The sequence below is a fragment of the Rhinolophus ferrumequinum genome, chromosome 24 (genome assembly GCF_004115265.2).
Source record: "Rhinolophus ferrumequinum isolate MPI-CBG mRhiFer1 chromosome 24, mRhiFer1_v1.p, whole genome shotgun sequence".
Lineage (NCBI taxonomy): Eukaryota > Metazoa > Chordata > Mammalia > Chiroptera > Rhinolophidae > Rhinolophus > Rhinolophus ferrumequinum.
In genome coordinates this window covers 8,072,658-8,099,939 of record NC_046307.1, presented here as the reverse complement: position 1 = coordinate 8,099,939, position 27,282 = coordinate 8,072,658, and the positions used below count along the sequence as shown (strand labels likewise).

General features: G+C 33.8%; 1 protein-coding gene across 12 annotated transcripts in view; it reads left to right on the top strand.

The window, feature by feature from the left end:
- RAPGEF6 (Rap guanine nucleotide exchange factor 6) overlaps positions 1–27,282 on the top strand; it is a 180,465-nt gene that overhangs the window by 53,015 nt on the left and 100,168 nt on the right. For 11 of the 12 annotated variants that reach the window (XM_033096371.1, XM_033096364.1, XM_033096365.1 and 8 more), the window contains 2 exons: positions 660–729; positions 20,902–21,045. In XM_033096371.1, coding sequence (XP_032952262.1) covers positions 660–729; positions 20,902–21,045 — 214 coding nt within the window. The remainder of the gene's footprint in view (positions 1–659; positions 730–20,901; positions 21,046–27,282) is intronic. The other variant, XM_033096372.1, reaches the window with a different exon arrangement.

The window sequence follows — 27,282 nt, the reverse complement described above, 5'->3', positions numbered from 1 at the left end:
ATGTTTTTTAAAATTCAGTTTATCTTTTATAATGAAAGCATCAATCTTTTCCTTTATGAATGCTTTCTTTTATGATTTGCTTAGAAATATTTCTCCCAGGTGAAGAATATAAAAATACAATTTCTTTTAGTTCTACTTCAGTGTTAAGTTTTTTATCAGAGCTAGTTAGTAGCTCCAACACTTATTTTTTAAAATGAATCACTTCTGCATTTTGCTACATTCCTTTATATATTCAAATGTGAATATTTTTAAAGTTTACATCTGTTATATAGTACTGCTCCCAAAGTACTAGAACAATTTACTTTTATAAAATATTTTATAATTGTGGCTTTACTCTATATTAGGTGTGTTTTTACTTTAATTTAGCACATACTGATAGATGTTCAAAATTTGAGATGAGGCAGGCATCTTTTATAATCAGTTTTAGAGACTAAAGGCAGAAATTTTAAAAGAATTTTCACATAGAACTCTGCTGATCAAATAGAGTCTGGGGAAGTAAGAGGAAAGTTTCGTTTGTTTAAGAAAATCTTATTAATATAAGTGATAGGGTCAGAATTTCTTGGTTAACATCTAGATTTTTTTGGTTGTTCGTTTTTTTCCTATATTGATATATTTTATTTATAACCTTTGCTAAAGAAATTGTTTTTCTGTTTTTATAGTTTTGGTAAGCAGTTTGGAGGAAAAAGAGGATGTGATTGTCTTGTATTAGAGCCTTCAGAAATGATTGTGGTAAGAACTTTAAGAATGCTGAATTGTTTTTTGAATATGCTTCAGTTTCAACTTAAATGTAGTAGGCTTTTAAACACTCAAGGAGGTTCCATTACTATGACTTTTTAAATATTTTATTAAATAGCATTAGAACCATCTACCAAGTTTGATACATTTTCATCTACTTAAAAATTTTTGTGATTCTTGAGAGAATTTGAAACATGATACAATTATATATAACATGTTCCAAATTTGGTAATTTCTTTTACCACTTCTACCAGAAAATTTTAGTAAAGGCTTTAAAAGGGAACTCTGATTATTCAAGTGTTTTCTCTTTCCACTTTAATGTAGTTAATAATGTTTGAACATACTCTGTGCCCTCGACTTGAGGGAGAGAGATAGAAATAAAGAAAGACATAGTTAATATCTATATCCAAGTAAGAAATGGTTTAGATCTCAGTATTGTTACTTTAAGAGTGTACTTAAGGAGTAGTTTTTTACTTTTTCCTAAGAAAGCTAGGTAGATGATGTAACTTCAGAAAATCTGGCTTTTTTTCCCCTGGCATTAGAAGAATCCAGAACACAGCTCCCTTTTACCTTGTTCTGAGATGACCTTTCTAGAAGATAGATTCTATTGAATGGATTCATTGTCCTACTAGCATCTCATGTAGATGATCATGTCATCTGATTTGATTTAAACTATTGAGAAGTGAGGTTGAATTCTTAATGAAACATTTTAATGTCAGGGCTCAAAACTAAACCACTTTGCCATTTTATGGTGCCATAGTCAGATTGACATCTTCGAATCGTTTCGGTTTTCTCTTCCCCAAACTGGATCATCTGCATTATCATGAACTCAGTGTCCTATATTTTATAAAAACAACTGGATTTTAAATTCCTGAAAGGCAAAGATTATGTCTTATTCTGCAGAGTGCTGTCTGCATAGTAAGTATTCAATGAATTGTACTTAGATTCAAGTTTGAGGCTTAAACTGTATTGTTTTATGTTTATTTTCTTTAAGTGTTGATATAGATGGTATATCTAGTAAGGCCTCAGACTCTCTCTTTTAAATAAATGTGTTGAGGAACATGGCAAGAAAACTGCCTCAGGCAGTACTTGGTTTCTCGTTCATTTGTCAGTTGATGTATTTTGTATTTCTCATACTTTATGGGAAAATAATAGTGCTCTTACTGCAGTGTTCACATATACCTTTTGTTGTTTTACTTTATGGTGGTAAAATGCACACCATAAAGTTTCCCATTTTAGCCACTTTTAAGTCTGCAGTTCAATGTATTTAATTATTAAAATGCTTTTATTTTTAAATGAAAGGCAAAGCTTATACTTTTCCCTCCCCAAACCTGGAGTTAGCCTTTTTCTAAGAAGACTTGCTGGCTTGTAGTGGAGAAGAGTACTATTTAGAAACTGAGATCTGGCTGCCGTTTGTTTTCATTGTTCCTGGGCCTCGTTGCTATTAGGGCCTCTCAGTGAACAGAGATGGAAAGTATGTCTGAGTATGGGTATATACACACACTTAAATATACACGTCTATAATTTTTTATAGCTATATTATGTTTAAAACCCTGAGTTCATTCTGGTTTTTCCTCTTTGCTTATTTGTACCTTCTTTCTCTAACGAGAAAGTTGGTTTCCATTGTCATCCATATATTTACTTAATACATAGGTCGTTTTAAGAATGTTGGTCCATAACATTGTAAAAAGCACTATTAGCTAGAGTATTAACATACTCTATACATGTAATTTAAGTGTACATTTTGTTGAGATTTTACAAATGCATACACCTTATAACCTACCTCCCTATCAAATAAAATATTTCCATCACTCACGGTATAAAGTAAGGAACTATTCTGAGAATTAGAGGGACCAGGCGAAAGGATAGAGGAACCAGATTGAAGGGACTTGCATTGGCCAAATCTGGGGCAATTGGGGAATAAAAAAAAAAAAAAAAGAAAAATTCAAAGTAATTGATGGTACGTACCCCTTGTATAATATAAGAATTTTTAAGTCCTACTGATATGAATGAATGAAGGAGAAGGGAAAGTTTTTCCTTATAGTCTAATGCCAGCTAATGAATTTGGAAGGAACGATTAAGCTAGAAAATCATAATTAAACGGTAAACCTTGTGGCTAATGTTTAATGAGAAGTAGAACATTTACATAGTCTCAGCGTTATCTCCCCACAAACCATTTTTGAAGGGGAAAATTACCAAATTTCTGATTGGTAAACATGGAATTTACCACTGTAACAGAAATTATTGCTACCACCATCAATATGGACACAAATTGATATACCGTTCCTGATAAGATTCACTAAGAAGGAGAAAACATCATCTCTGTGATGTAGTCCTGCCAGAAATGCATACCTAAGTCTAATCATTAGGAAGTATCAGACAAATCAAATTGAAGACGTTATACAAATTGATTGGCCTGTACTCTTAAAAGTATCCAATGTCAAAAAACACAGAGTGAGGAACTGTTCCTTATTAAATGAGAAAAAAAGAGACATACCTAAATCAAATGCTTGATCTTACACACTAAGTGTTGGAGGAGAGGGCATAGCTATAAATGATGTTGCTGAAACAATTGATGAAATTTGAATATGGACTGCAGATTAGATAAGATTGAATTTCCTAATGTTAATAACTGTACTGGGGTTATTACCCCAGTCTTTGTTCTTAGGAAATACATGTTGACATATTTGGGGTCAACAAGCACTCTCTTAAATTTATACTCAAAAGTTTCAGAAAAAATATATACATAACATTTTTAAAATCACCAAAAAAATGAAATCAGCTGTATATATTTGTATATATATTTATGGTTGGTAATTTTTAAATTCTAAAATCGTATTTTATTAATGATCAGCATAGTTTAAAATGCTTTATGAATTACAGGAGGAAATAATCCAAAATAATTTAAGATTTTTATTTCTGAGATTTCTGAAGGATTTTATTGTCATTTCATCGTAATAGTGAATCTTGTTTTTTTTTTCTTTTCAGTTATTCACTAATGTTACATCTTTTGAAATGCAAAAATGTATTGATCATTTTGTACCAGCACAGATCTTTGGTACATTTGTGTATTTTTTAGATGAACTTATTTAGAATTCATAAAAATGCTTGGTGTGAGTTTATATGTGTTTACAAGTACATATTTGCTATTTTGATAAGTTCTGTCAAATGGTTTTATTATATATATATTTGTGTAAATTTGAGTAACTCCACTGGTGATTGGGAATGCCTGTTACTGACCTGATAGTCATCTTAATAGTCATCTTAATCTAACACGTTAGAAGGAAATCTCCTTGTCTTCTTACTTGTGGATATTCTCATATGCTTCATGGAGGATTTTTTTTTTTAATTCATATCTCTTGCCCATTTTTCTCCTTGGATTTTTTTTTTAATTTTTAATTTTTAAAGTTAGTTTCAGGTGCACAAAACAGCATAATGATTAGACATTTACACCCCTCAAAAAGTGATAATCCCACCAAATGTACTACCCATCTGACATCGTACATAGCTATTACAATACCATGGACTATATTCTCTATGCTCTACTTTACAGCCCGTGATGATACACACACGCACACACACACACACACACACACACACACACACAGACACACACGGTGCCAAAAAAATGTGTATACATTTTAAGGAAGGAAAAACTATTAAAATTGTAATATTCAATATATACCAATAACAAAAGATGAATACAACGCACATTTGACTTCTGCGATTACAAGAGGTGCTCAAAGTGGTTCCCATTAGCGTAATTTTAATACAGTTTTTTCCTTTCTTAAAATGTGTATACTTACATTTTTTTGGCACCTTCTATATGTGTGTGTGTGTATGCATATGTATATGTATATATATATATATTCACACATATATATTCACACACATATATACACACACAATTATAGTTGACATTCAATATTATTTTTTATTAGTTTCAGGTGTACAGCGCAGTGGTTAGGCATTTATATAATTTATGAAATGATCCCCCTGGTAAGTCCAGTACCCATCTGACACCCTACATAGTCTTTACAACATTATTGATTATATTCCCCATACTGTATTTCACATTGGATTATTCCTTATTCATAAGAGCTTTTACATGTGTAAGTATGTGAGCCTTTTTGTTTATAAGAGGCTGTATGTAAATTTATCGTTTTTTAACTTTAAAATGAATTTTCTGTCATTTATTTATTTTGATGTATCGACTTTTTTTCCTCTGACAACTTTTTGGAGTCATGCCTATTAGATGACAGACAACATTGTTGATCTTTTAACCTGTGTTGCTTTATGGAATTGGATTAGTTCATTATTTTAACTTTTACATCTCACTTTTTCTGGGTAGCTAAAGACAGCGGTAACAGCTTAACTACCTGTCTCCCAATATTTCCTCCAAAAACATTGCAGAACTCTACCTACTAGAAGGGTAAAAGAAATCTACATATGCTCACAGCATAAGTTGAAGACAGAATGCCCAAACTTGAAAATAATTGCAAATAAAAAGAAAGAAACCACCAGGTCCCCCGCATGTGGTCTCTCACACTCCCATCTCTACTTCCAGCCCTCAGCAAGGCTTTGTGGTGAGCAAAGGCCAACCAAGCGGAAGATAGAAGCTAGCAAATGGACCTAAGGTTGACCTACACTGACAGAAAGACTAACTCTGCACTAAGTTTAAACTTAAATGTGTGTGTGTGTGAGAGAGCAAGAGAGAGAGATCAGAACAGGGACTATAAGGAATTTATTTTAAATTATGAGTGATTTGCAGAAGTACTCTTCTAAATGCATAGCTTCAGGATTAAGACAAAAGGTAAACAGGAAACACGCTTACTTTTGCATTTAAGTGCTGAAGAAGAAAAGAAAAGCACATGAGGAAGCTTTAGGTTCCTACAAGACAAAGGGAACACAAAATCAAGGGCTTACCACCATGTTTCTTTGTGTTTTGTCTCTACTGTCTTTGCTAAAATAAAGGAATTGATTCTACCTTAAAAAAAACAAACATCTTACAGCCCCTCCCAGAGAGCTAACAAAAAGGAAAAAAAAATCTAAAATATCTAGACTTCAAAATATTTGATAAAAGAGGGTGCTATTAAACTAGGAATCTTGTAAAAATAGCTTAGTACCACAAAAAGGTGAAAAGGGAAGATTAATAAATCCATATGTATATGGCTGTTACAAAATATAAAAAAATGAGATTAATCACATATTAACTGTGGGAAATTCTCCTCACCCTAGAAAAAAACCATGAAGATGAAAACTATAATCACACTTCAGAGTTACATGCAATCAAGCATTTGTGGATACTTTTTTAAAAGTGTAGAATCAAAAATTTAAAAACCACGGAAAGAAAATAAGCAAAACAAAAATGGAATAAAAAGAGTGTGAACTCAGTAAAGATATCAAAGACAAAGAAAAAAATTATCTTAGAAACAAATAAATTACAAGGTGCTCCAGGAAGAATTGACTGAAATGAAAATTAAATGAAGTACATTAAAGAAAGGCAGGAAAAATTCCAAGTGAATGAAAATGATACAAAGAACGAAGTGAAAAGTGTCAGAGATACTGTATTATATACTTGAAAGTTGCTGAGAGAGCAGATCTTAAACATTCTCACCACAAAATGAAATGGTAATTATGGGACATGATTGATGTTAGCTAAGGATATGGGTGTAATCATTTTGCAGCATATAAATGTATCAAATCAACACATCGTATATCTTAAACTTACACAGTGTTAACATACTCGTATGTCAGTCATATGTCAATGTTGGACAAACAAGTATTAGAGAAAATAGTGGAAATTGAAGACAGGCAATGAAGGAATGACATTTATATTGGAGTCCTGGTAGGGTGGGAGGTGGGGTAGGCAAATGGAAAAGAACTAATATTAAAGCTATATTCAAAGAAAATTCACCAGAAATTGATAAAGATTTGAATGTACACATTGAAAGACGTATAGAAAGCACTACATCCATCAACAACAGAATATATCTACTTTTGAAGTGGGATTGAAATTTTCAAAAGGACCATATGCTGGAACATAAAACATATCTGATTAAAAAAAAATCAAGATTTAAAGTATTACAGTTTATACTTTTTGACCACCATCAAATTAATTTTAAAACCAACTACAAAAACACAACTAGAAAAAAATACAACTTTTGAAATTCAGGTTTATATTTTAAATCACTTGTGAAAGAAGAATCACTGAAAATGAGAAAATACTTTGAACTGAATGAAGCTAGCATATTAAAACGTGTAAAATTCAGCTTAAGCCTTTCACGCTGAGCAATTTAAGCCTTAATGCTATAAGATGAAAGGCTGACAGTAAGTTCAGTATTCACATCAGGAAATTGGCAGCAAACTATACTGACAAATTAGAATCCAAGAAATAGTAATGATAAATATGAAAATTAGTGGCATATAAAGCAAACTTAAAGAGGATCAACAGAGGCGAAAGTTTGTTCTCAGAAATGAGTAATAAGGGCCGGCCTGGTGGCTCAGGCAGTTAGAGCTCCATGCTCCTATCTCCGAAGGCTGCCGGTTCGATTCCCACATGGGCCAGTGGGCTCTCAAGCACAAGGTTGCCAGTTCAATTCCTCGAGTCCCGCAAGGGATAGTGGGTTGCGCCCCCTGCAACTAGCAACGGCAACTGGACCTGGAGCTGAGCTGCACCCTCCACAACTAAGACTGAAAGGACAACTTGAAGCTGAACGGCACCCTCCACAACTAAGATTGAAAGGACAACAACTTGACTTGGAAGAAAATTCTGGAAGTACACGTTGTTCCCCACTAAAGTCCTGTTCCCCTTCCCCAATTAAAAAAAAAAAAAAGTAATAAAATTGATAATAAAATTGTCAAAATAATGAAACAGATGTTACATAACCAGTGTCAGGAGTGAGGATACACTCTGATGGGTCTAATGAACATTTAAAACATAATTAATGGATATTAAGAAAAATTTAAAGTAAATAAGTTTGAAATTTTAGATAGTCAAATTCCTTGAAAAACACAACACAGTCTACCAAAACTGGTTCCACACACAGAAACAAAATTTACATAATCCAATATCTAGAAAAAGGAATTTCTAATTACAAATCTTTCCATTTAGAGATTCAGACCCACATGGTTTCACTGGCGAATTTCTCTAAACATTTAAAGAAGAAATAATACATAAAGTGTGACAGGAAATAGAAAAAGATAGAATACTTTTCCTTTTTAATGAGCTGAGGTTAATTTTTTTAAATTGAGAAGTGACATAAAACGTGTAACAGCCCAGTTTAATTTTGACAGCTAAACCTGACAAGGACACTACACAAAAGCAATATTACAGGTCAGTTTTTGTTTTTTGTTTTTTATGAAATTAGATCTTAAAATCTTAAAAATATTAAGGAATCAAATTCCAGGGATACGTAGAGAGGATAACACATCATGATTAAGTTGAATTTATTCCCAGAGTTGCAGTGTTAATTTAATAAATGTGATTCACTACATTGACAGAATTAATGTCAAATGATAATCTTTATGAATACAAAAAACGTTTGATAATACTCACAACCCATTCACTTATAAAACTTTTAGCAAGCTAGGAAAAGATGGAATCTTGCATAATTTTATTAGATGTATCTGTATAAACCCTACAGGAAACATTGAAAACTTTCTCTTTGAATTTGTGAATGTGTCAAGAAAGCTCACCAATACCAAAACCACTGACTAAGAGGTCCTATAAAGTGCGTTTAGGCGAGGGAAAAAAGATTGGTAAAGAAAATACAAAACTCATTGTCATGCGGGAGACCCTGCTCGCGCCATTTGTTGTGCCAGGCGGCCTGCGGGGCCTCTGGTCCCACTCCCCACATAAGAACACAGGATATGGCTAGGCCAAAAAGGAACACCCATGGAGCCATAGATAGGGGAGTCATACCACTGTATTCTCTCTGGCAGCCAGGGAGACACACTCAGTAGTAGCACACGATGGGCAGTCTGCCATTCACTCTCTGCCTGCCAACCAACCAACCAATCAACACAGCCCTACAGTTACATCAGTAGCCAATTGGGTAACCGGTGATGGCCAAGCAGTCATAGTTGATGGTCATTCACTACCCGAGCTAGCACCTCCCCACGCGAGGCGGAGAGCCTAGAAACCGCTCTCTGGGACTCCGTCCCCACATTCCTTCGGAAAGTATATGATTTGCATGTAGAAAATCCAAAAATACCTACACATGAACTTTTAGAATTGATTGTAAATCATTTCAGCAAGTACTGGATACTCATTCAGAAATCAGTCGTTTCTATTAATAAGCAACAAAAAAATTAGAAAAATGGAATTTCGTAAACATACTATTTATAAACATCAGCAAACATCCATATACATCAGAATAAGTCTAACAAAAGTTGTAAAACACCTCTACACAGGAAACCACACAGAATTTTTGAGTTCCTTAGTTTTAAATCAATTGAATCAATATTTTTAAGATACAGATTCTCTCCAAATTTATATAATATTCGATGTAATCCCATCAAAATCTTAGTAGAGAAACTGACGTATAACATAAATATGTCACATAAGAATACATTTACAATAACTACATAAACTACTTCAGCATAAACTTAAATTTCCAAAGACGTTCCTTTTAAATACTCCCAAAAGACAAAAATTAAGATACCATGTTCTAAAATATGGAGTTACCATTATTAAGGTATTAATTTTCCATAGATTATCTTTTAAATTTAATGAGATCCCGATGAAAAAAAACCATCAGGTATGGTTGCTGTATTGTGCCTAGTACATTAGGAAGGATAAAAAAGCAAGAACTAGAAAAAACCCAAGGATAAAAGAGCTAGTTAGTGGAGCCTTGTAATTTTTTTTATATAATTAATTCAAAAAGGAGAAGAAATGTAATCTCCCTCATAAAAACAAAACAAATAAATTTAATATCTGTAAAATTGTTGATATAATTCCACCAAGAATTATTTCTGGTGACATTTAAAAGATAGTATTTTGTCTGTTCATTCCTAGTGGGATATGTCATAAAGACCAAGTGCTAGCAGTGTTATGTTTTGGTAGTGATGGTAATATTGTTAACAATTTTTTATATGTGTATATATAGACATATATAATTATATGAAACTAATTATAATTAATATATATACATAAATATATAAGATATATACAGAAATCATTAGGAACCAAGATTTTGTATTATCATTTTGTTGCTGGTAATGATATTGTTAAAGCTATTATATATATATAGATAACATGTATGTATTTTTAAAATTTTTATAAAGATACATTTAATTAGAAAATAATTAAAATTTATAATTATAATTAATATAATATAGCTATTAATATATGTGCATATTATCATTATCAATTTTTTTCCAACATAAAAGTATTATAAAGAAAAAGGAGGAAAAAGAACATAAATATGAATAATAAAATGGCAGTAACTATGTATGTATCAATAATCACTTTAAATGTAAGTTGATTAAATACTCCAATTAAAAGACATAGGGTAGCTGAATGGATAAGAAAACAAGACCCGTGCATAGTCTGTTCACAAGAGACCCACTTTAGATAAAAAAAGCACACACAAAGTGAAAGTACAGGGATGGAAGAAAATATTTCATGTGAATGGAAACGGGGAAAAAAAAAACCCAACAGGTAGCAGTATTTATATCAGACAAAACAGACTTTGAAACAAAGTCTATAATGGGAGACAAAGAGGGACTTTACATGATGATAAAGGGATCAACCCAATAAGAAGATACAACCTTTGTAAACATTTATGCCTCCAACATAGAAGCACCAAAATATGTAAAGCAAATATTGACCAACATAAAGAGAGAAATCCACAGTAATACAATCAGAGTAGGGAGGGCACTTTAACACCCCATTGACACCAATGGACGGAGCTTCCAGACAGAAAATCAACAAAGAAACAGTGGCCTTAAATGACACATTAGACCAGATGGATTTAATTGATATTTTTAGAGTATTTCACCCCAAAGCAGCAGAATATATTAGGTTGGTGCAAAAATAATTGCAGTTTAAAAGGTTAAAAATAATTGCAAAAACCACAATTACTTTTGCACCAACCTAATGCATGCTTTTTAAGTTTGTATGGAACATTTTCCAAGGTAGACCGTGTTAGGCCACAAAACAACTCGCAATAAATTTAAGAAGATTGAAATCATACCAGGTGCCTTCTCTGACCACATTGGTATGAAACTAGAAATCAACTATAAGAAAACTGAGAAACACAGAAACATGCAAGCTAAATAACATACTACTAAATTATGAAGGGATTAACAACAAGATCAAGGAAGAAATGTAAAGAACGTCAAGACCAATGACCCAAAATCTATGGGATACAGTGAAAGCAGTCCTAAGAGGGAAATTCATAGCAATACAGGCTTACCTTAAGATAAGAAAAATCTCAACAATCTAATCCTACACTTAAAGGAACTAGCAAAAGAACATCAAAGTCCAAAGTGAGTGGAAGGAAGGAAATAATAAAGATCAAAGAGGAAATCAATGAATTAGAGTCTAAAAAGCAATACAAAAGGTCAGTAAAGTCAAGAGCTAGTTCTTCGAAATGATAAACAAAATTGGTAAACCTTTAGCCGACTCATCAAGAAAACGAGAGGATCCAAATAAAATCAGAAATGAAAGAACAGTGACAACTGACACCACAGAAGTACAAAGGATTATAAGCAAATATGAGCAATTACATATCAACAAATTGGACAATCTGGAAGAAATGGATAAATTTCTAGAAACATTGAATCTTACAAGACTGAATCAGGAAGAAACAGAAAATCTGAACTGACCAATTTCTACAAACAAAATTGAATCAGTAATCATAAAACTCCCAACAAACAAAAGTCCTGGACCCATGGCTTCACAGTTGAATTTTACTAAACATTCAAAGAAGAATTAACACCTATCCTCCTCAAACTATTCCAAAGTATTCAAGAGGAGTGAAGGTCCCCAAGCTCATTCTACAAGGTCACCATTACCCTGATTCTAAAACTGAAGACATTACCAAAAATAAAAAATTACATGCCAGTGTCCCTGATGAACATATATGCAAAAATCCTCAACAACATATTAGCAAACTGAATTCAAACAGTGCATTAAAAAGATCATACACCATGATTAATTGGGATTTATTCCTGGAATGCAAAGTTGGTTCAATATCTGCAAATCAATTCACATGATACACCACATAAACAAAATGAAAGATTAAAAGCATATGATCTTACCAATATATGCAGGAAATGCGTTTGACAAAAATCCAGCATACATTTATGATAAAAACACGGCAAAGTGGGAATAAAGGGAACATAACTCAACATAATAAAGGCCATATAAGACAAGTCCACAGATAATATCGTACTCAATGGGGAAAAGCTAAAAGCGTTCTCATTAAGATCAGGAACAAGACAAGAATGTCCACTTTCACCACTTTTATTCAGCATAGTATTGGAAGTCCTAGCCACAGCAATCAGATGAGAAAAAGAAATAAAGGCATCCAAATTGGAAAGGAAGAAGTAAAACTGCCATTATTTGCAGAGAATATGACATATAGAGAGAGAACTGTGAAGATTCCACCAAAAAACTATTAGAATTGACAAATGAATTTAGTAAAATAGGATAAGAAATTAATATTCAGAAATAGGTTGCACTTTTATACATCAATAATGAACCATCAGAAATGGAAATTAAGAAAACAATCCCATTTACAATTGCATCAAAAAATAAAGTACCTAGGAATAAATTTAACCAAGGAGGTAAAAGACCTGCACTCGGAAAATTGTAAGACACTGAAGAAATTGAAGAAGATACAAATAAATGAAGCATGTACTGTGCTCATGGATATGAAGAATTACCGTCGTTAAAGTGTCCGTACTGCCCAAAGCAACCTATAGATTGAGTGCAATCCCTATCAAAATACCAAAAGGCATTTTTCATAGAACAAGAATAATCTTAAAATTTATATGGAACCACAAGAGACCCTGAAAATAGCCACAGAAATCTTGAGAAAGAAGAACAAAGTTAGAGGTGTCATGCTATCTGATATCAAACTATACTAAAAGGCTACAGTAATCAAAACAGCAGGGTACTAGCATAAAAATAGACACATAGATCAATGGAATAGAATAGAGAGCCCACAAGTAAACCTGCCGTATATGGTCATTTAATCTATGACAAAGAAGGCAAGAATATATAATGGTTTAAAGTCAGTCTCTTCATGCAAAGAAATGAAACTAGACCACTTTTTTTTTTTTTTTAAATTTTATTGGGGAATGTTGGAGAACGGTGTGTTTCTCCAGAGCCCATCAGCTCCAAGTTGTCCTTCAATCCAGTTGTGGAGGGCACAGCCCAACATCCCATGTGGAAATTGAACCAGCAACCTTGTTGAGAGCTCAGGCTCTAACCAGCTGAGCCATCCAGCCGCCCCTCTGGAAGCTCAGCAGCAGCTCGTTGTCTTCAGTCTAGTTGTGGAGGGCGCAGCTCACTGGCCCATGTGGGAATCGAACCGGCAACCCTGTTTCTCAGCGCTCTGCTCTAACCAAGTGAGACATCTGGCCGCCCTAGACCACTTTCTTATACCACATGCTAGAATAAACTCAAAATGGATTAAAGACTTTAAGACCCTAAACCATAAAACTCCTAGAAGAAAACATAAGCAGTAAACTCTTTCATAACACTTCTAGCAATATTTTTTGGATATTGCCTCCACGGGCAAGGGAAACAAAAGAAAAACAAATGGAACTATATTAAACTAAAAAGTTTTTGCACAGCAAAGGAAATCACCAACAAAAGGAAAAGACAGTCAACTAAATTGGAAAAGATACTCGCCAATGATACATCTGATAAGGGTTAATATCCAAAATTTATAAAGAACGCATACAACTCAACACCCAAAAAATAACACAATTAAAAAATGGGCAGAGGATCTACATAGACATTAGTTCAAAGAGGACATCCAGATGACCAGTACCCTGTTTCCCCGAAAATAAGACCTAACTGGACAGTCAGCTCTAATGCGTCTTTTGGGGCAAAAATTAATATAAGACCTGGTATTATATTATGCTAATGTTGTGTTGTGTTGTGATGTGATGTGATACCCAGTCTTAAATAAGACTGGGTCTTATATTAATATTTGCTCCAACAGACGCATTAGAGCTGATGGTCCGGTTAGGTTTTATTTTCGGGGAAACCTGGTAGACATGTGAAAAGATGCGCAACATCACTAATCATCAGATGCAAATTGAAATTACAAGGAGATAACATCTCACGCCTGTCAGAATGGCTATCAGTAAATCAACAAACAAGTATTGGCGAGGGTGGGGAGAAAAGGAAACCCTGGTGCATTGTTGGTATTCCAAATTGGTTCAGCCACTATGGAAAACAGTGTGGAGGTTCTTCAAAAACTTAAAAATAGAGCTATCTTATGACCCAGGAATTCCAGTTACGGGTATTTATCCAAAGAAATCTAAAACAATTTCGAAAAGATATATGCACCCATATGTTTACTGAACCACTATTTACAATAGCCAAATATGGAAGCAGTCTAAGTGCCCAAAAGTAGAAGTTGGATAAAGAGGTAGTACATATGTATAATGGAATATTACTCGGCCATAAAAAGAAGAATGAAATCTTACCGTTTGTGACATCATAGATGGACCTAGAGGGTATTATGCTAAATGAAATGAGTCAGACTGTAAAAGATAAATACTGTATGATCTCATTTATGTGTGAAATGCAAAGAACAAAAGCAAGAAACAAATAAAACAGAAACAGACTCATACAAACTGATCGTTCTCAGAGGGAAGGGGTGTTGGGGGTCTGGGTGAAAAAGGTGAAAGGATTAAAAAGTACAAATTAGTAGTTAACAAAACAGTCATGGGGTTGTAAATAAACTACAGCATAGGGAGTATAGTCAATAATTTTTTAACAATTATGTATTGTGCCAGCGGGGTACTAGACTAACTGGGGGAATCACTGTAAATTATCTAAATGTCTAACCACTATGCTGTACACTTTAAATTAACATAAAATGATATTGAATGTCAACTGTAGCTGAAAAAATAATTTCAAAAATAAAACAATCATGTACTTTTTGAGCTAATAAATGTTACAATTTTTTAAAGTATTATACAAAATCAAAGATACTAAGTAAAAACTGTAGTCCAAAATTTGAATAAGAAACGTCAGCATCAACATGTGACTTATTTTCCTCTTTAAAATATTTCCCAAGTTGGTTTACTTTATGAAAAAATATGTTTATTGTAGTTTTTAATTGTAAAAACTTAGAAGCAGTGACAGTCAAGTAGTTTTAACACTCCTACTGGTTACAGAGCCCCGATTGTGGTGAGTAAATACCATTCTCCCACTTAAAGGATACAAGACTCTATGAACTAATGGCTTATATCACATGTGGAGTAGCAGGTGTCTTTGGGATTTTTTGTGTCAGAAAGCAAACAAATATCAACAACTATTGGGATTCTGTCAAAAGTTCCTAGTAAGGTAAAAGGGTTATGTTGAGTATCAAAAAATACTGCTAAAATTTATCAGGAAAGGATATTGATATTTATAAAAAGGTTTTTTTTTTTGCATTTGTTACACTGATCTATGTCTTTTTCTCTCATTCTCTTAATATGATTTATATTAATAGATTTTCCTAATATTAAACTACCCTGGCATTCCTAGTAAAAGCTTGATTTGAGCTGTTTGCTGTCTTTTTTCCTGAGCCTAGTTTGATAATCGAGTTTAAGATTCTTGCATTCATTATTGCTTAGTGCAATGTTAGCCTATAATTTTAATTTCTAGTACTGTTTTGTCATATTTTTATATCAGGATTCTGTGAGCCTTAATACTTGGGGACTATTACCTCTTTTTCTGCATTTGGTATAAGATTATTTTCTACCTGGAAAGACTCTTTCATTTACATTCATTATGATTAATGGCAGGTTGGATTTACTTTTACTACATTATGTGCTTTGTATTTTTTTTTCTCTCTTGTTTTTGCTCTCTCTCTATAGTAAGTTCTCTTCTTCCAGTCCTCCCCCAACTATACTCCCTTAGATACTGTGTTGAGTCTATTCTTTTTATTCTAATTCTGGCTATTTTTATGTGCCTATTTAAAAATAACCGAAGTTATCGAAGTTTACAAAAGTTTCATTCTGGTGACTGTATCCAAATGTGATGGCTATTTTTTTCCAGAATTTTAGTTCTTCTTTTTTATTACATAAACTTTGCCTTATGGTATTGTTTTATGCAATCATTATTTACTTAGCTGTAACCCTGTGTTTACCATTGTTTGCTTTCTCTTGCATCTGAGACTTATGAACACTTGTGCTATATCCGAGGTACACCATTTAAAATTTCTTTTAATAAAGTTTTGTTGGTAAACATCTTAACTGGGTGTATTGCTTCACTTTTTATTGTTGTTGTTGCCTGAAAATATCTTTCTTTTGCATCTTTCTTGAGGATGGTTTTGCCATGAATGCAGTTTTGGGAGGAGAATCTTTTTGCCTCAGCACGATCAATACATTCTATTTTCTGGAATCCATTGTTTTTTGAGAAGTCAGTTATTAATCTAACTGCCTTTCTTTTATAGCTTATCTACATTTTCCCTCTGCCTGCATTAAAGTATTTTGTTTATCTTTTCTGTGTGAAATTATAGTTGTAGTTTCTAATTATCCTGTTTTAGATTTGTTGGGCTGCTCTAGGCTGTTTTTTAATTGAAAAATAGTCCTTTTTCTCAGACATTGTCTCATTCCTCTTTCTGTTATCACCTTGAAATTTGTTTAGATATACGTTAAGTCTTTTCAGCTTATCCTCTATATCTATTATTTCTTATTTTCTGTCTCTTCCTGACTTTGTGCTGTTATTTTTTTGTCTCTATCTTCCCAGTTCACTAATTCTCTTTTTACTTACATTTTCATGTCATTTAATTTCCTTGTTTACTTTTTTAATTTTTCTCTCCATTTTAGTTTGGGTGATTTCTGTTGACCTATTTTTACGTTCATTGATTGATTCTTAAACTCAGTTGCATCAAGTCTTTTGACGAGCTTATCACAGGCATTCTTTATCTTTAGTACCACATTGTTTCTAACATTTTCATTTTACTCTAATATTTTCCTTATGCCTGCTGAAATTCTTCATCTGTCTATCAGATTGTCCATCTTTTCCACTGAGCCTTTACCACATTAATCTTTGTTTCTTTAAATCCTCTGAGAGTTCAGCATCTGGATAATTTCTGATTTTCACGGTTTGCTCTGTTGATTGCTTTGTCTCTTGGCAGTGGATTGTTGGGGTTCTTCCCCCTTTATATTTTTATGTGAATCATTATTTTGAATTTAATGCTAGGTATTGTGTGTAGGGAATAAAGAGTGAGGGTAGATAGTGTTTAGGCCTGGAGATGCACACAGCTCGTCTGCTAGACTCGAAATAGGTTTGGATTTTGTGTTGTTATAATTACCTTCAGTGCACCAGTGGTTTCAGATTCCGCTCGATGTTACTTTGTGGTTAGGGTTGGGACTGGTTTGTTGGAACATTTTTCTGAGTGTTCTTGCTCCCCCCTCAGTTTTAGGCCTTCCCTGTGCTTTTGTGTTTCCAACAGGATCTCTCTCTATATTCCCGTATTCTCGTGCCTCTTCCAAAAGCAGATTGCTATTGCCAGTTACCCCACTGCTTGTCAGCCTGGCAGTGGGGAGCGAGGACATTCAGGGAGGAATTTTTTTTTTGGTCCTAGTCAGTACTCACATGCTTGGTTGCTGTTTACAATCTCCTGCTCATTTTCACGTCTTTATTTGAAAGTTTTTTATTACAGCTTTATGTTTTCTGGTACTTCCAATATACTGGAATGTTTGCAAGTGTGATTCTGCTTTTTTCTGTCCATTATTGCTCATCATGTCCTATTTGCACCCCTTGGGGGAGGGGTGGTGGTATGTTTATACCTGAGTTTATATGTCTTGAACTTTAGGTGTGGGAATTTATTGAGGCTTGGGTTCAAGTTGCATTCTTGCCTAGAGGAAAGGAGTTCAAGTTGCATTCTTTTTGCCAGTTACATATGGACATTATTAGTCCTGAACGTCTCTAAATTTTCCTATGTACTTAAGGTATTGTAAATTCGAACTACAGACTTGCATGAGGGATGGCTTATGTTTTGAATTCCTAGGGGAAAGTTTTTTTGTTTGGTGGTCCCCCCCTCCCCATTCTGTCAGTGCCAAGCAACTTTTTTTCCTGTCCCCTTCTGCACTGTGGACTTACACCTTGCTCACCCTTTACAATGAGGAAGTAGCTGTTTGGGTTGAGAGTTCTCAGTAAGTCTCCTATTGGATTCCCCATCTTTGGTGGATTCTCTGTTTTATTTCCTGTCTCCCTTGTTCCCTGCAATTCTCAAAACGTAAAGTCTAGTCTCTGGAGTTGAGAAATCAGCTGGTAGATCAGGGACTTTGTTGATAGCCTGCCTCCTGATATTCTTGGTTTCCCTTCATTCTTGGCCTTTGTCTTCCTTACTTTTTTGCCATTTCGGTATGAGTTTGCAAAGTTTTATTTTTTTAAATCTCACGTTTCACTTATATTCAGAGGGAGCTTTGTTTAAGGGCACTTAATCTTTATACATTGTTCAATCTTTTCATTTGATACTTTTCCCAAAATTTTGAGGCTTAGAAACTCCTTTTCTAAATTTAATTACTGTATTTATATTGAAAAGCTTTTATGGTTTAAATCTCTGTTTTTGTTCAATAAATGTTAGATATTAAAAGATCTAAAAATCATATGAAATTGGAACTTCACCTAAACTAGATAATCTGGTTCATCCCTTGGGATAGGGCAATTTGAAGGAGATGAACTTTCTAGTCCCACTTGGGTTTGGAGACCTTACCCACTTGTGTGAATTATTTAAGTTTTGTGACGCTGTACCATCTATTAAAACAAACGTTGCTACATAATGGGGTCGTTGTGAGCCTTAAATGATGTAACTTACAGTTTCTGGTACATGGCCTAGTGTTGTGAGTGGTTCAGGAAATACTGTGGTTCCCCCATCACTTTTTAGAAGAAGAAATTGAATTACAAGGAGGAAACATGTATTTGCTACCTACATACATAATTCTGTAGTTGTTAAGCTGGAGATCATTCCCTGTTTCTTCTGGATTTTACCTTTCAGAAGATTAATGTTCAGTAACTGTCTATTGCTTGAATACCTTGTACATATTTCCATGGACCAAGAGAATTTAATATAATGAATATAGTGCCCATTTAGGCACATTTCTTGAATGTTAAGTGAACAAGGATGAATATAACAATGCAGTTCCTTTCTTGTTAGCCAGCTTATCTAATAATTAAGGTCAGTGTTTCTTAGTGCTATAGAAGAAGATGCACCTTCCTGGGACAGAGGAGGGGTTGTTTGAACTGAGTCATGAGGTATGTGTAGGATGCCAAGATGGTGGCAGAGGAGGGATGGGCTTTTAGGCAGAGGTTACAGCATTATGTGCAAAGGCCTGAAGGCAGTAGGGAGCATGTCCTTTCGTGAGAAGTCTGGGTTGTGCACGTACAAAAGCCACAGTCGGAGAAAAGGTCTGTGTCTTGTGGTTATAGAAGAGATGGCAGTGGAGACGTGTCTTAAATGATTGGTAGTGTTTCAGTATGTGAGGATAGAATGGATGGGTTAATACAAATTGAGGAAATAATAAAGTTACTTAGCAGAATGTAAGTTACTTTTATATAAGGACCCATGAATAGTCACGTGACTTGGTTGCTACTTACTCTTGAACTCTCTCACACCTGAAACAGAACAGCTTAGCCATCAACTCTTTTTGAGAAATCATCAGGAAATTTTGCATCTTTCATTAGAGCTTGTATGTGAGAGGGTGGTTTTTTTTGTGGGGAGGAGGATAAGGGAGTGGTTTTTCCAGGCTTACACTATAAAATAAAGGGATTAAAATATTTTGGGAATGGACTGTATGTGACTTTGACTATCAAATGTTATAGTTTAAATTTTATTGGATAACCATTAGCAGTCTATTGTAGCATTTTGAACAGGAGATGATTGATCTAGGTGTTTTTACTGACCATGCCAGATGGAATTAGAGAGGAACGTATTTGAAGCAGCAGGATCACCTATTGTGATATTTCAGGACTGAAGTGATTAAGACTTGAATAAGTGATAGTAATAATAGGAATAAAAGAAAGGGCATTGTGAGAGGGATTTATTAAAAAAAGAATTGACAAGTTCTAAGAAATGATTGAAGATAAGATTTGCAAGGCAAGCAGCGGAGTTGGAAATGTTGATGGAATTTCATACTTGGGTAACTAGGGAATTTTTTGTATTAGCAAAAGATACGACATCGTGAAAAGTAGTTGGGAAAACAAATTATGTGTTATTTATTGGATGTGAGGTTAATTATAAGGTATACTTTAGAACATATCCTTTGTAAGTTTTTAAAATTATGATTTAGTCTGATTAGACAGGCTATGTGGTCTTGTGTCAGTAGCGTTAGTTTTGGAGACAAGCCTGTATTCAGTTCACCTTTAATAAGTATCGCTGCTCTGAGACTGGAAAGTCACTAGTCTCTGGATTTTACTTGGTTCATCTGTGAACACAAGATAGTAAGAGCTGCTTACAGGGGTGTTGTATGAACTGAATGTATGTGCATGGCAACCCATTTAAGCCTTCAGTAAATGTTAGCCTTACTCTTGGCTGTTGTCATACATTAAGATGGACACCAAAGAATAATGCATAAAACATTTTTGTTTTCCTGTTTATCAGTGCACTGAAATCATAACCTTGATTGATTGCTAATATGTGTATAATCAGGCAGTTTGTAATTAGATTAGCTCAGAAGTTATTATTGAATGTGTAGGTGTCTTTAACAGCCTTCATTTCTGGTAAGTGACTTTACTTAGAGGATGTATGTTTATGTGAGCGAGACAGACTATTTCCTGGAAGGAAACTGTGGTCTCCAGATCTTTATAATAATGTCACCTTTAATCTTTTTGAACTAATGAGCTTTATACAGACTGTTTGCTTGGCGCAATTTCTTGCAAGAAATAAATGAAGCCTCCTTATGAGCCTGTTAAGACTCCATAGACTGTCAGTAATATGGAAAAATTGGATTTTTAATCAGGAATGTGAACATGTGTTTCAGGTAGAGAATTCCAAAGATAATGAAGATAGTATTCTACAAAGAGAAATTCCTGCCAGACAGTCTCGACGGAGGTTTCGGAAAATTAACTATAAAGGAGAGCGCCAAACCATTACTGATGATGTGGATATTAACAGCTATCTTTCTGTGAGTATATTTAGGAACATTCTATGGATCTTCCTTTAATTTTCATATATAATATCTTTAATTTACATATAGTTTGGTAATATCAACACTTTGGGCTCTATATATAAAGGTTTGGGGCTGTTAAATATATCTATGTAATTTTTTAAAATACTTCTGCTTGGTTGAGTTGGGTAGAAATACTCTTATCAGTGAGAATTTTGTTTTTTTCTGTTTAAATAATGTAAAAAATTGTTAACCATATCTTTAAACATATTTGTAGATTTCCTTGCCTTTTTATTACCTGAATGCAACATAGAGTCCTGAAAACTCACGTAATGGACTCACTTTTTTTTCTGATAATGCTGTAAGACATACAAAAGAAATAAAAATATGTCAATTCTGCCCTTGAGATGTGGAATAGATATGCATAATGGGTGTCACTGCAGAAACGTATGCAAGCACTAAAGGTATATTTTCACATGCAAATATTGAAAAAGAACCAGATGAAATAAACTTCGTAATACCAGAAGGAAACTAAGCTGTTTCTTCAGAAGTCTTCAGTTTTGTAATTGTAGATAACTTCGTTTTAGACTGAAAAATAGTTGAATCAGAAAGTATGGATAATCAAAGAAAGAAAAAATCCAGGTGGATTTTGGTCAGTTTTCAAAGGAGTCATGATCCCCCAAAATATAAAAACAACGTAGAGACTGACTGCAATAAAGTTCCCGAGGGGATGTTTTTAGTTCTTTCGGTTGTCAGAAACAGGCATTTTCTTATTCCATGTTAGGGACAAGCATGATTATTTAGGGAGCTGTTTGTACTGAAGTAACTGTTAAATTTAAGGCAGCTCTAAGGATTTAGTCACATTTGCCTAATTTCCCTAATATTCAGCACATTCTACTTCTGATGACAAACAATAACATGATATACTACCTAAATTTTTTACTACATCCAGAGCCACTCAAAGTTCATTTCCTGTTCTTATTGTTTAATAATTTCCTTTTCTTTTTACATAGTAAATTTCCCCATTACTAATTAATTTAAACTAACATGTTTTGCCTCATTACACAAGTAATATATGATGTCTGTTTTTGAAAAAATTGAAAGTTGACTAGGCCCATTTTTTAATATTCTTGGATAAAGCTTTTTTAACATACAAATAGATATGTATGTAAGCTTTTTGACTAACTTTCAAAACTTAAAAATGTGATTTATTTTGTAACTTTTTAAAAGTTAAATATATAATCTAAACATCTTTGAATGCTATTAAATGGGTTTGTTTTTTACAGCAGTATTCTTAAGAGTGTCATAATTCTCCATTATAATAATTGCTGTAGTTTATTTACTCCGTTCTGAATATGTGGTCATTTAGATTTTTCTAGTTTTTGTAATTTCTTTAAAAAATTAAGGTGCTAAGTGTCTTTGTGGTTATATATGCCCATATCTTTGGTTTCTTTAGAGAAAAATCTAAGTACAATTGCAAGAGTAAAATGTATAATTGTTCTATTGTATTCTCCTTGTGTAAGTTAGAGAGCATAGCATAGTTTGTGTGTGTTTTGATTACTTGCTTATTCTAGTTGCAACTTTAGTGTGTTCTCTTCCTAGATTTTTTTGGTGTCATGTCATGAAGCTTAGACAGATTCCATATTTTCTCTGGTATCTGTGGCTAGTGCTTATTAGTTACTTACTTTAGACCCCGTGTATACTGAAAGTTGTCCTCTTGGGGATATGCTGGTTTCCTGAGTGGACCAGAAAGCACAGTAGGCACACTGCTTGGGATTGTATCTATTTGATGACTCTAAAGTGTGGCATTTTTGCATGTAAAGGCTTTTTTGGCTAGTTTTAGGTAGTTATCCTACTAAGTACTGTCAGGAATTTGGCATATCATGGAAAGGGGAGAACAAAGTGGATTCAGTTTTGATAAAACTGATTTATTAACCATGAGACTGAGTTATAGAAGGATTTTTGGTTGTGTTACTTGCATTTGCGGTTTCTTGAATTGTTTTGTGCTTTTTGTTTTTCCTGAAAGGAATATGTTTCAGGCAATTTAGAAAATACAGTCTTAAGAGGTTTTCATTTACTTATCATTGATTTCACCAATTATGTAAAACCTATGCATCTGGCCAAATTCCTACATATTGGTAGTTGATCTATCTGGATAAGGATACTATGTAGCAGAAAATCTTAATTAGTATTAATTAAGCATCCAGTGGAGAATTGGTTTTATGGTTCCTATAGTTCTTTATTTCTTTTGTTCTACTGTAGCAGCAGTTCAGAGAGAAGGATCAGCAGGAATCTTTCCTTCTTTCAGACAGCAGTAGAAACTTGACAGTTTCTTTTTTCATTTGCAAACCATCATAAACTTTCTTGCTAGAGTGCTGAAGGTCAAAAATTCTTAAAGTTGTACAGAAGATTTTGCTACTCTTTTTTTTTTAATCGTAATTATCAGTACACAGCCTGGTTTTGCATGTGTTTTAAAGATTATTTTCTAACTGAATGCTCAGAAAAATTGAAAAAGATGGTTTACTTTTATGAAATATTTTCATAGTTTTGTCATACATTGCTTTGCATAAAGACGAGAACCATAATCTTAAAAGTGCAAGTTTTTATTTTAATGTTTAAAAAAAGAGCACCTCTATAACAGTAATGACATTTTTGAAACTCCTTTGGGTATTGCTGTCAGCTTGCAACAAATTTAAATGTCCCCAAATTTCTCAGCGATTTCAGAGCTTTGATATTTTAGGTGGGTATATTTGATATTTAGAAATAGTGAAAAAAGTGATTGGAAGCGACATTCAATGAGTAGGATGGGTTACTGAGCTAATTGAAATAGTCTAGTATTTAGAAGAGCCATCCTTCCTTCACTAACTGTATGATCAGGGCATTTCACCTGAACCCTTTGTGATTTGCTGACTTTACATCTAAAAATGAGGACGGTAATACCAGGTCTGCCTCTCTTAGGAGGTGATTGCTGAAGTACTTGGAACGTATGTGCACACTCACAGTCTAACCTGTGGGTAATAGCTATAGATTCTTCCTCTCAAATGTTTCAAATGTGTGCCCTCCTCTGAATTTCCCCACGTCATTGCCTTAGTGTTCACTGCCATTTTTTCTAGAACTGTTGTAATAGCAGTTGCCCACACTGCCGCAGTCAACTTTCATTATACAACTGGTGTGTGTTTTTTTTCATTTTAAGAGATTTGGAAATTTTTTTAGAAATTCAGAAGTGTTGCATTATCTCTTTATTAAGAGATATCTCCTTAACATCTTGTTTATTTGACATTAAGATTTGGTTTTCTCTTCTCTCTGTTTTCCTTACTGTTAGCCCTGTTCTGTACGTCTTCCCCCAGCCCTGGCCACCAACTAATCCATCCATTTTATTTCTACCCTGTTTCCCTGAAAATAAGACCTACCCGGACAATCAGCTCTAATGTGTCTTTTGGAGCAAAAATTAACATAAGACCTAGTCTTATATATTATTTTATATTATATATTATATATTATTATACCCGGTAAGACCGGGTCTTATATTAATTTTTGCTCCAAAAGACGCATTAGAGCTGATTTTCGGCTAGGTCTTATTTTCAGGGAAACACAGTATCAGTCCTAAATGAAGCTGTAACAATATCATTTCTTTTTAATCTCTTAAATCTTTTCATTCCCTACCACCATCTATCAGAAATTCCAGTGATCTAGCATATAAGGACCGTCATAGTCTATACCTGTTCTGTCTAATAGAACTTTCTGCAATGATGGACGTTTTATTACTATGCTTTCCCAATTGGTGCTAACTAACCAGCCACACATGGCTATTGAGCACTTCAAATGTGGCTAGTATATCTGAGGATTTTAATTAAAATTTTAATTTTAAATAAATTGCATTTAAGTAACCACATGTGTCTGGTAGCTACCGTATTGGACAGCACAGTTCTGGACTTTGTCCAATCTCTTTATCTTTTTTCTTTTTCTACGTATTTCCTACCTTTCAACCGTGCTGAACAAATATGCTGACCCTTAAAGAACCCATGTTTTTTATTTATTGTTTCAGCTTTATTGAGATGTAATTAACATATGATGTGTGAGTTTAAAGAGTGCAACATTGTGATTTGATATACATATACGTTACAAAATGATTACCACAATAAGCTTAGTTAATACATCCATCTTCTCACATAGTTACCGTCTGTGTTGAGAAACTATATTTTCATAACATACATACACTGTTTGTTTTAGAAAGTCCTTTTATTCGTCTTGACAAAATCCTAGTCATCCTCAAGACTAAATTACACATCATCTTATGGGAAGACGCCATGACTTGCCCTTGGGAAGGGTTAGGTACACATCCCTGCATTCCCATAATATTCCGTGTGTATACCTGTGACCACTGAGTACACTACATTGTACTTGTTTATTCAAATGCCTGTCTCTTCCATCGGAACGTCATGCCTTGAATATGTGCACCACCATCATTGTATCCCCAGAGCATGTTGCCTGTCAGATAGAGTGCCTGTTCTTGTATCAGCTTGTTTAGATTCCTATGTAACCTTGGGCAAGTTGTGTAACTTTTCTACATTTTAATATATAACCTATAGATTTATGAAAGGTTTAAATCACAGAATGTATATAAAAGGCTCTGCCTAGTGTTTGGTGCCTTGAAAAACATTCAATAATGTCAGCAGTTTCTATTCCTATTGTTGCTATTGTAGATACTCAAAAAATATCTTGACTCCTATTGCTTACAAAATAATTTTATTTTTTATCTATTCTATACCTGGATATAAAATATGTTTACCAAAATATGTCACTATGTTAAGATAACTGAAAACAAATACGCTAAATAATCAGGACAAAGAGAGAATAGAGGTAGGAAAAATAAAATCAAGCTGGCTGGAAGTTAGAACAACCAACAGTCACCCAATTACCCCCACCCCTCCATGTTTTTATAGCATACAATCACAGTAGCTCACTTTAAAGAAGGTAATTTCTTTGCCCAACGTTATAAGATGAAGTGGTTACAAAATGTGTATGAAAAATCACTGAATGAGTTGCTTTACTATATACAGCGAGTGGCTGGAAGCCAATTAAATGAAAGGGATGTCTGCCAAAAACTAATGACTGCTTTTGGAATTATTGATCTGAAGACCTCCTTTCTGATAGTAGTTAGCAAAGCCAGTAGTTTAACCCAAGTGTCTTAAATTGTAGATTGCAAAACAATCTCCAAGACGTGGGAAGAAAATAGTAGAGTTTATATGTACTGTTATCTTTTTTCTTTTTTCTTTTTTTAAAATTTATAACAGTTTCCCCTCTTTTTTTTTTTTAAATTTATTGGGGTGACAATTGTTAGTAAAATTACATAGATTACAGGTGTACTGTTATCTTAAATTTTATGAGGATTTTTGTGACTAGTATTTCATAATGAACACAAAATATTTTTTCTGGTAATACATGTATTAATTTATAAATAGATTACATATGTTAGAAATGTAGCTCAAAATTTTTTTATTTTAAACAGTTTCAGGATTACATGGTATATTCCTTGTTTGACCCCAGTCTACCTCATCAGCCTTCTGGCCCCATTGTTTTGTTGGAGGTCTCTTCCCTTGGTCCTGTTCTCTCTCCCTGGAAGGTTCTTACAGGCTTCTTTACCTAATGGAATTCTGTCCTTTGATGAATCAGTTTGAATGTTAACTTGCCATTTGCTCCTTTTATCCATAATAGCCTCCTACGTTGTCCTCCTGCCAAAGTCCTACTCAGCTTCTAAGACTCCATCCATCATGCCCTCTTTGGAGGAGCCTTCCCTGACATTTCTTATGCATAGAGCGCACTTCTCTTCATTGATCTCATAGGGTGTTACACGTACTTACATGCTCTTGTAATTCTGCTCTGTTCTGAGGATAACAGAAAACAAAATTAACTTATTTAAGAATTTCTTAAATGTCTGTATTTTTTAATATAAAGTTCATTGCTGTGTTTTAAATATTCTGCAACAGTGAACATTTTTCAAATGTAGTAAGCTGAATTTTTCATATTGGTATGTATGTAACTTAAATGGTAAAGTGAAGCCAGGACCCGTAAAGTATCTTAGTTTCACCAAGGTCAAGCATCAGGTATGCCATTGTTTAATTTTGAATGAATCTACAATATCAGACGACATTCATGCTCAGTCATTTTTATAAAAGCATATTGACCCAAATATAAATCTTGACATTCTCCAAAGGTTTAAAAGCATCTTGTTGGTTATGAAATTATAGTCGGTTT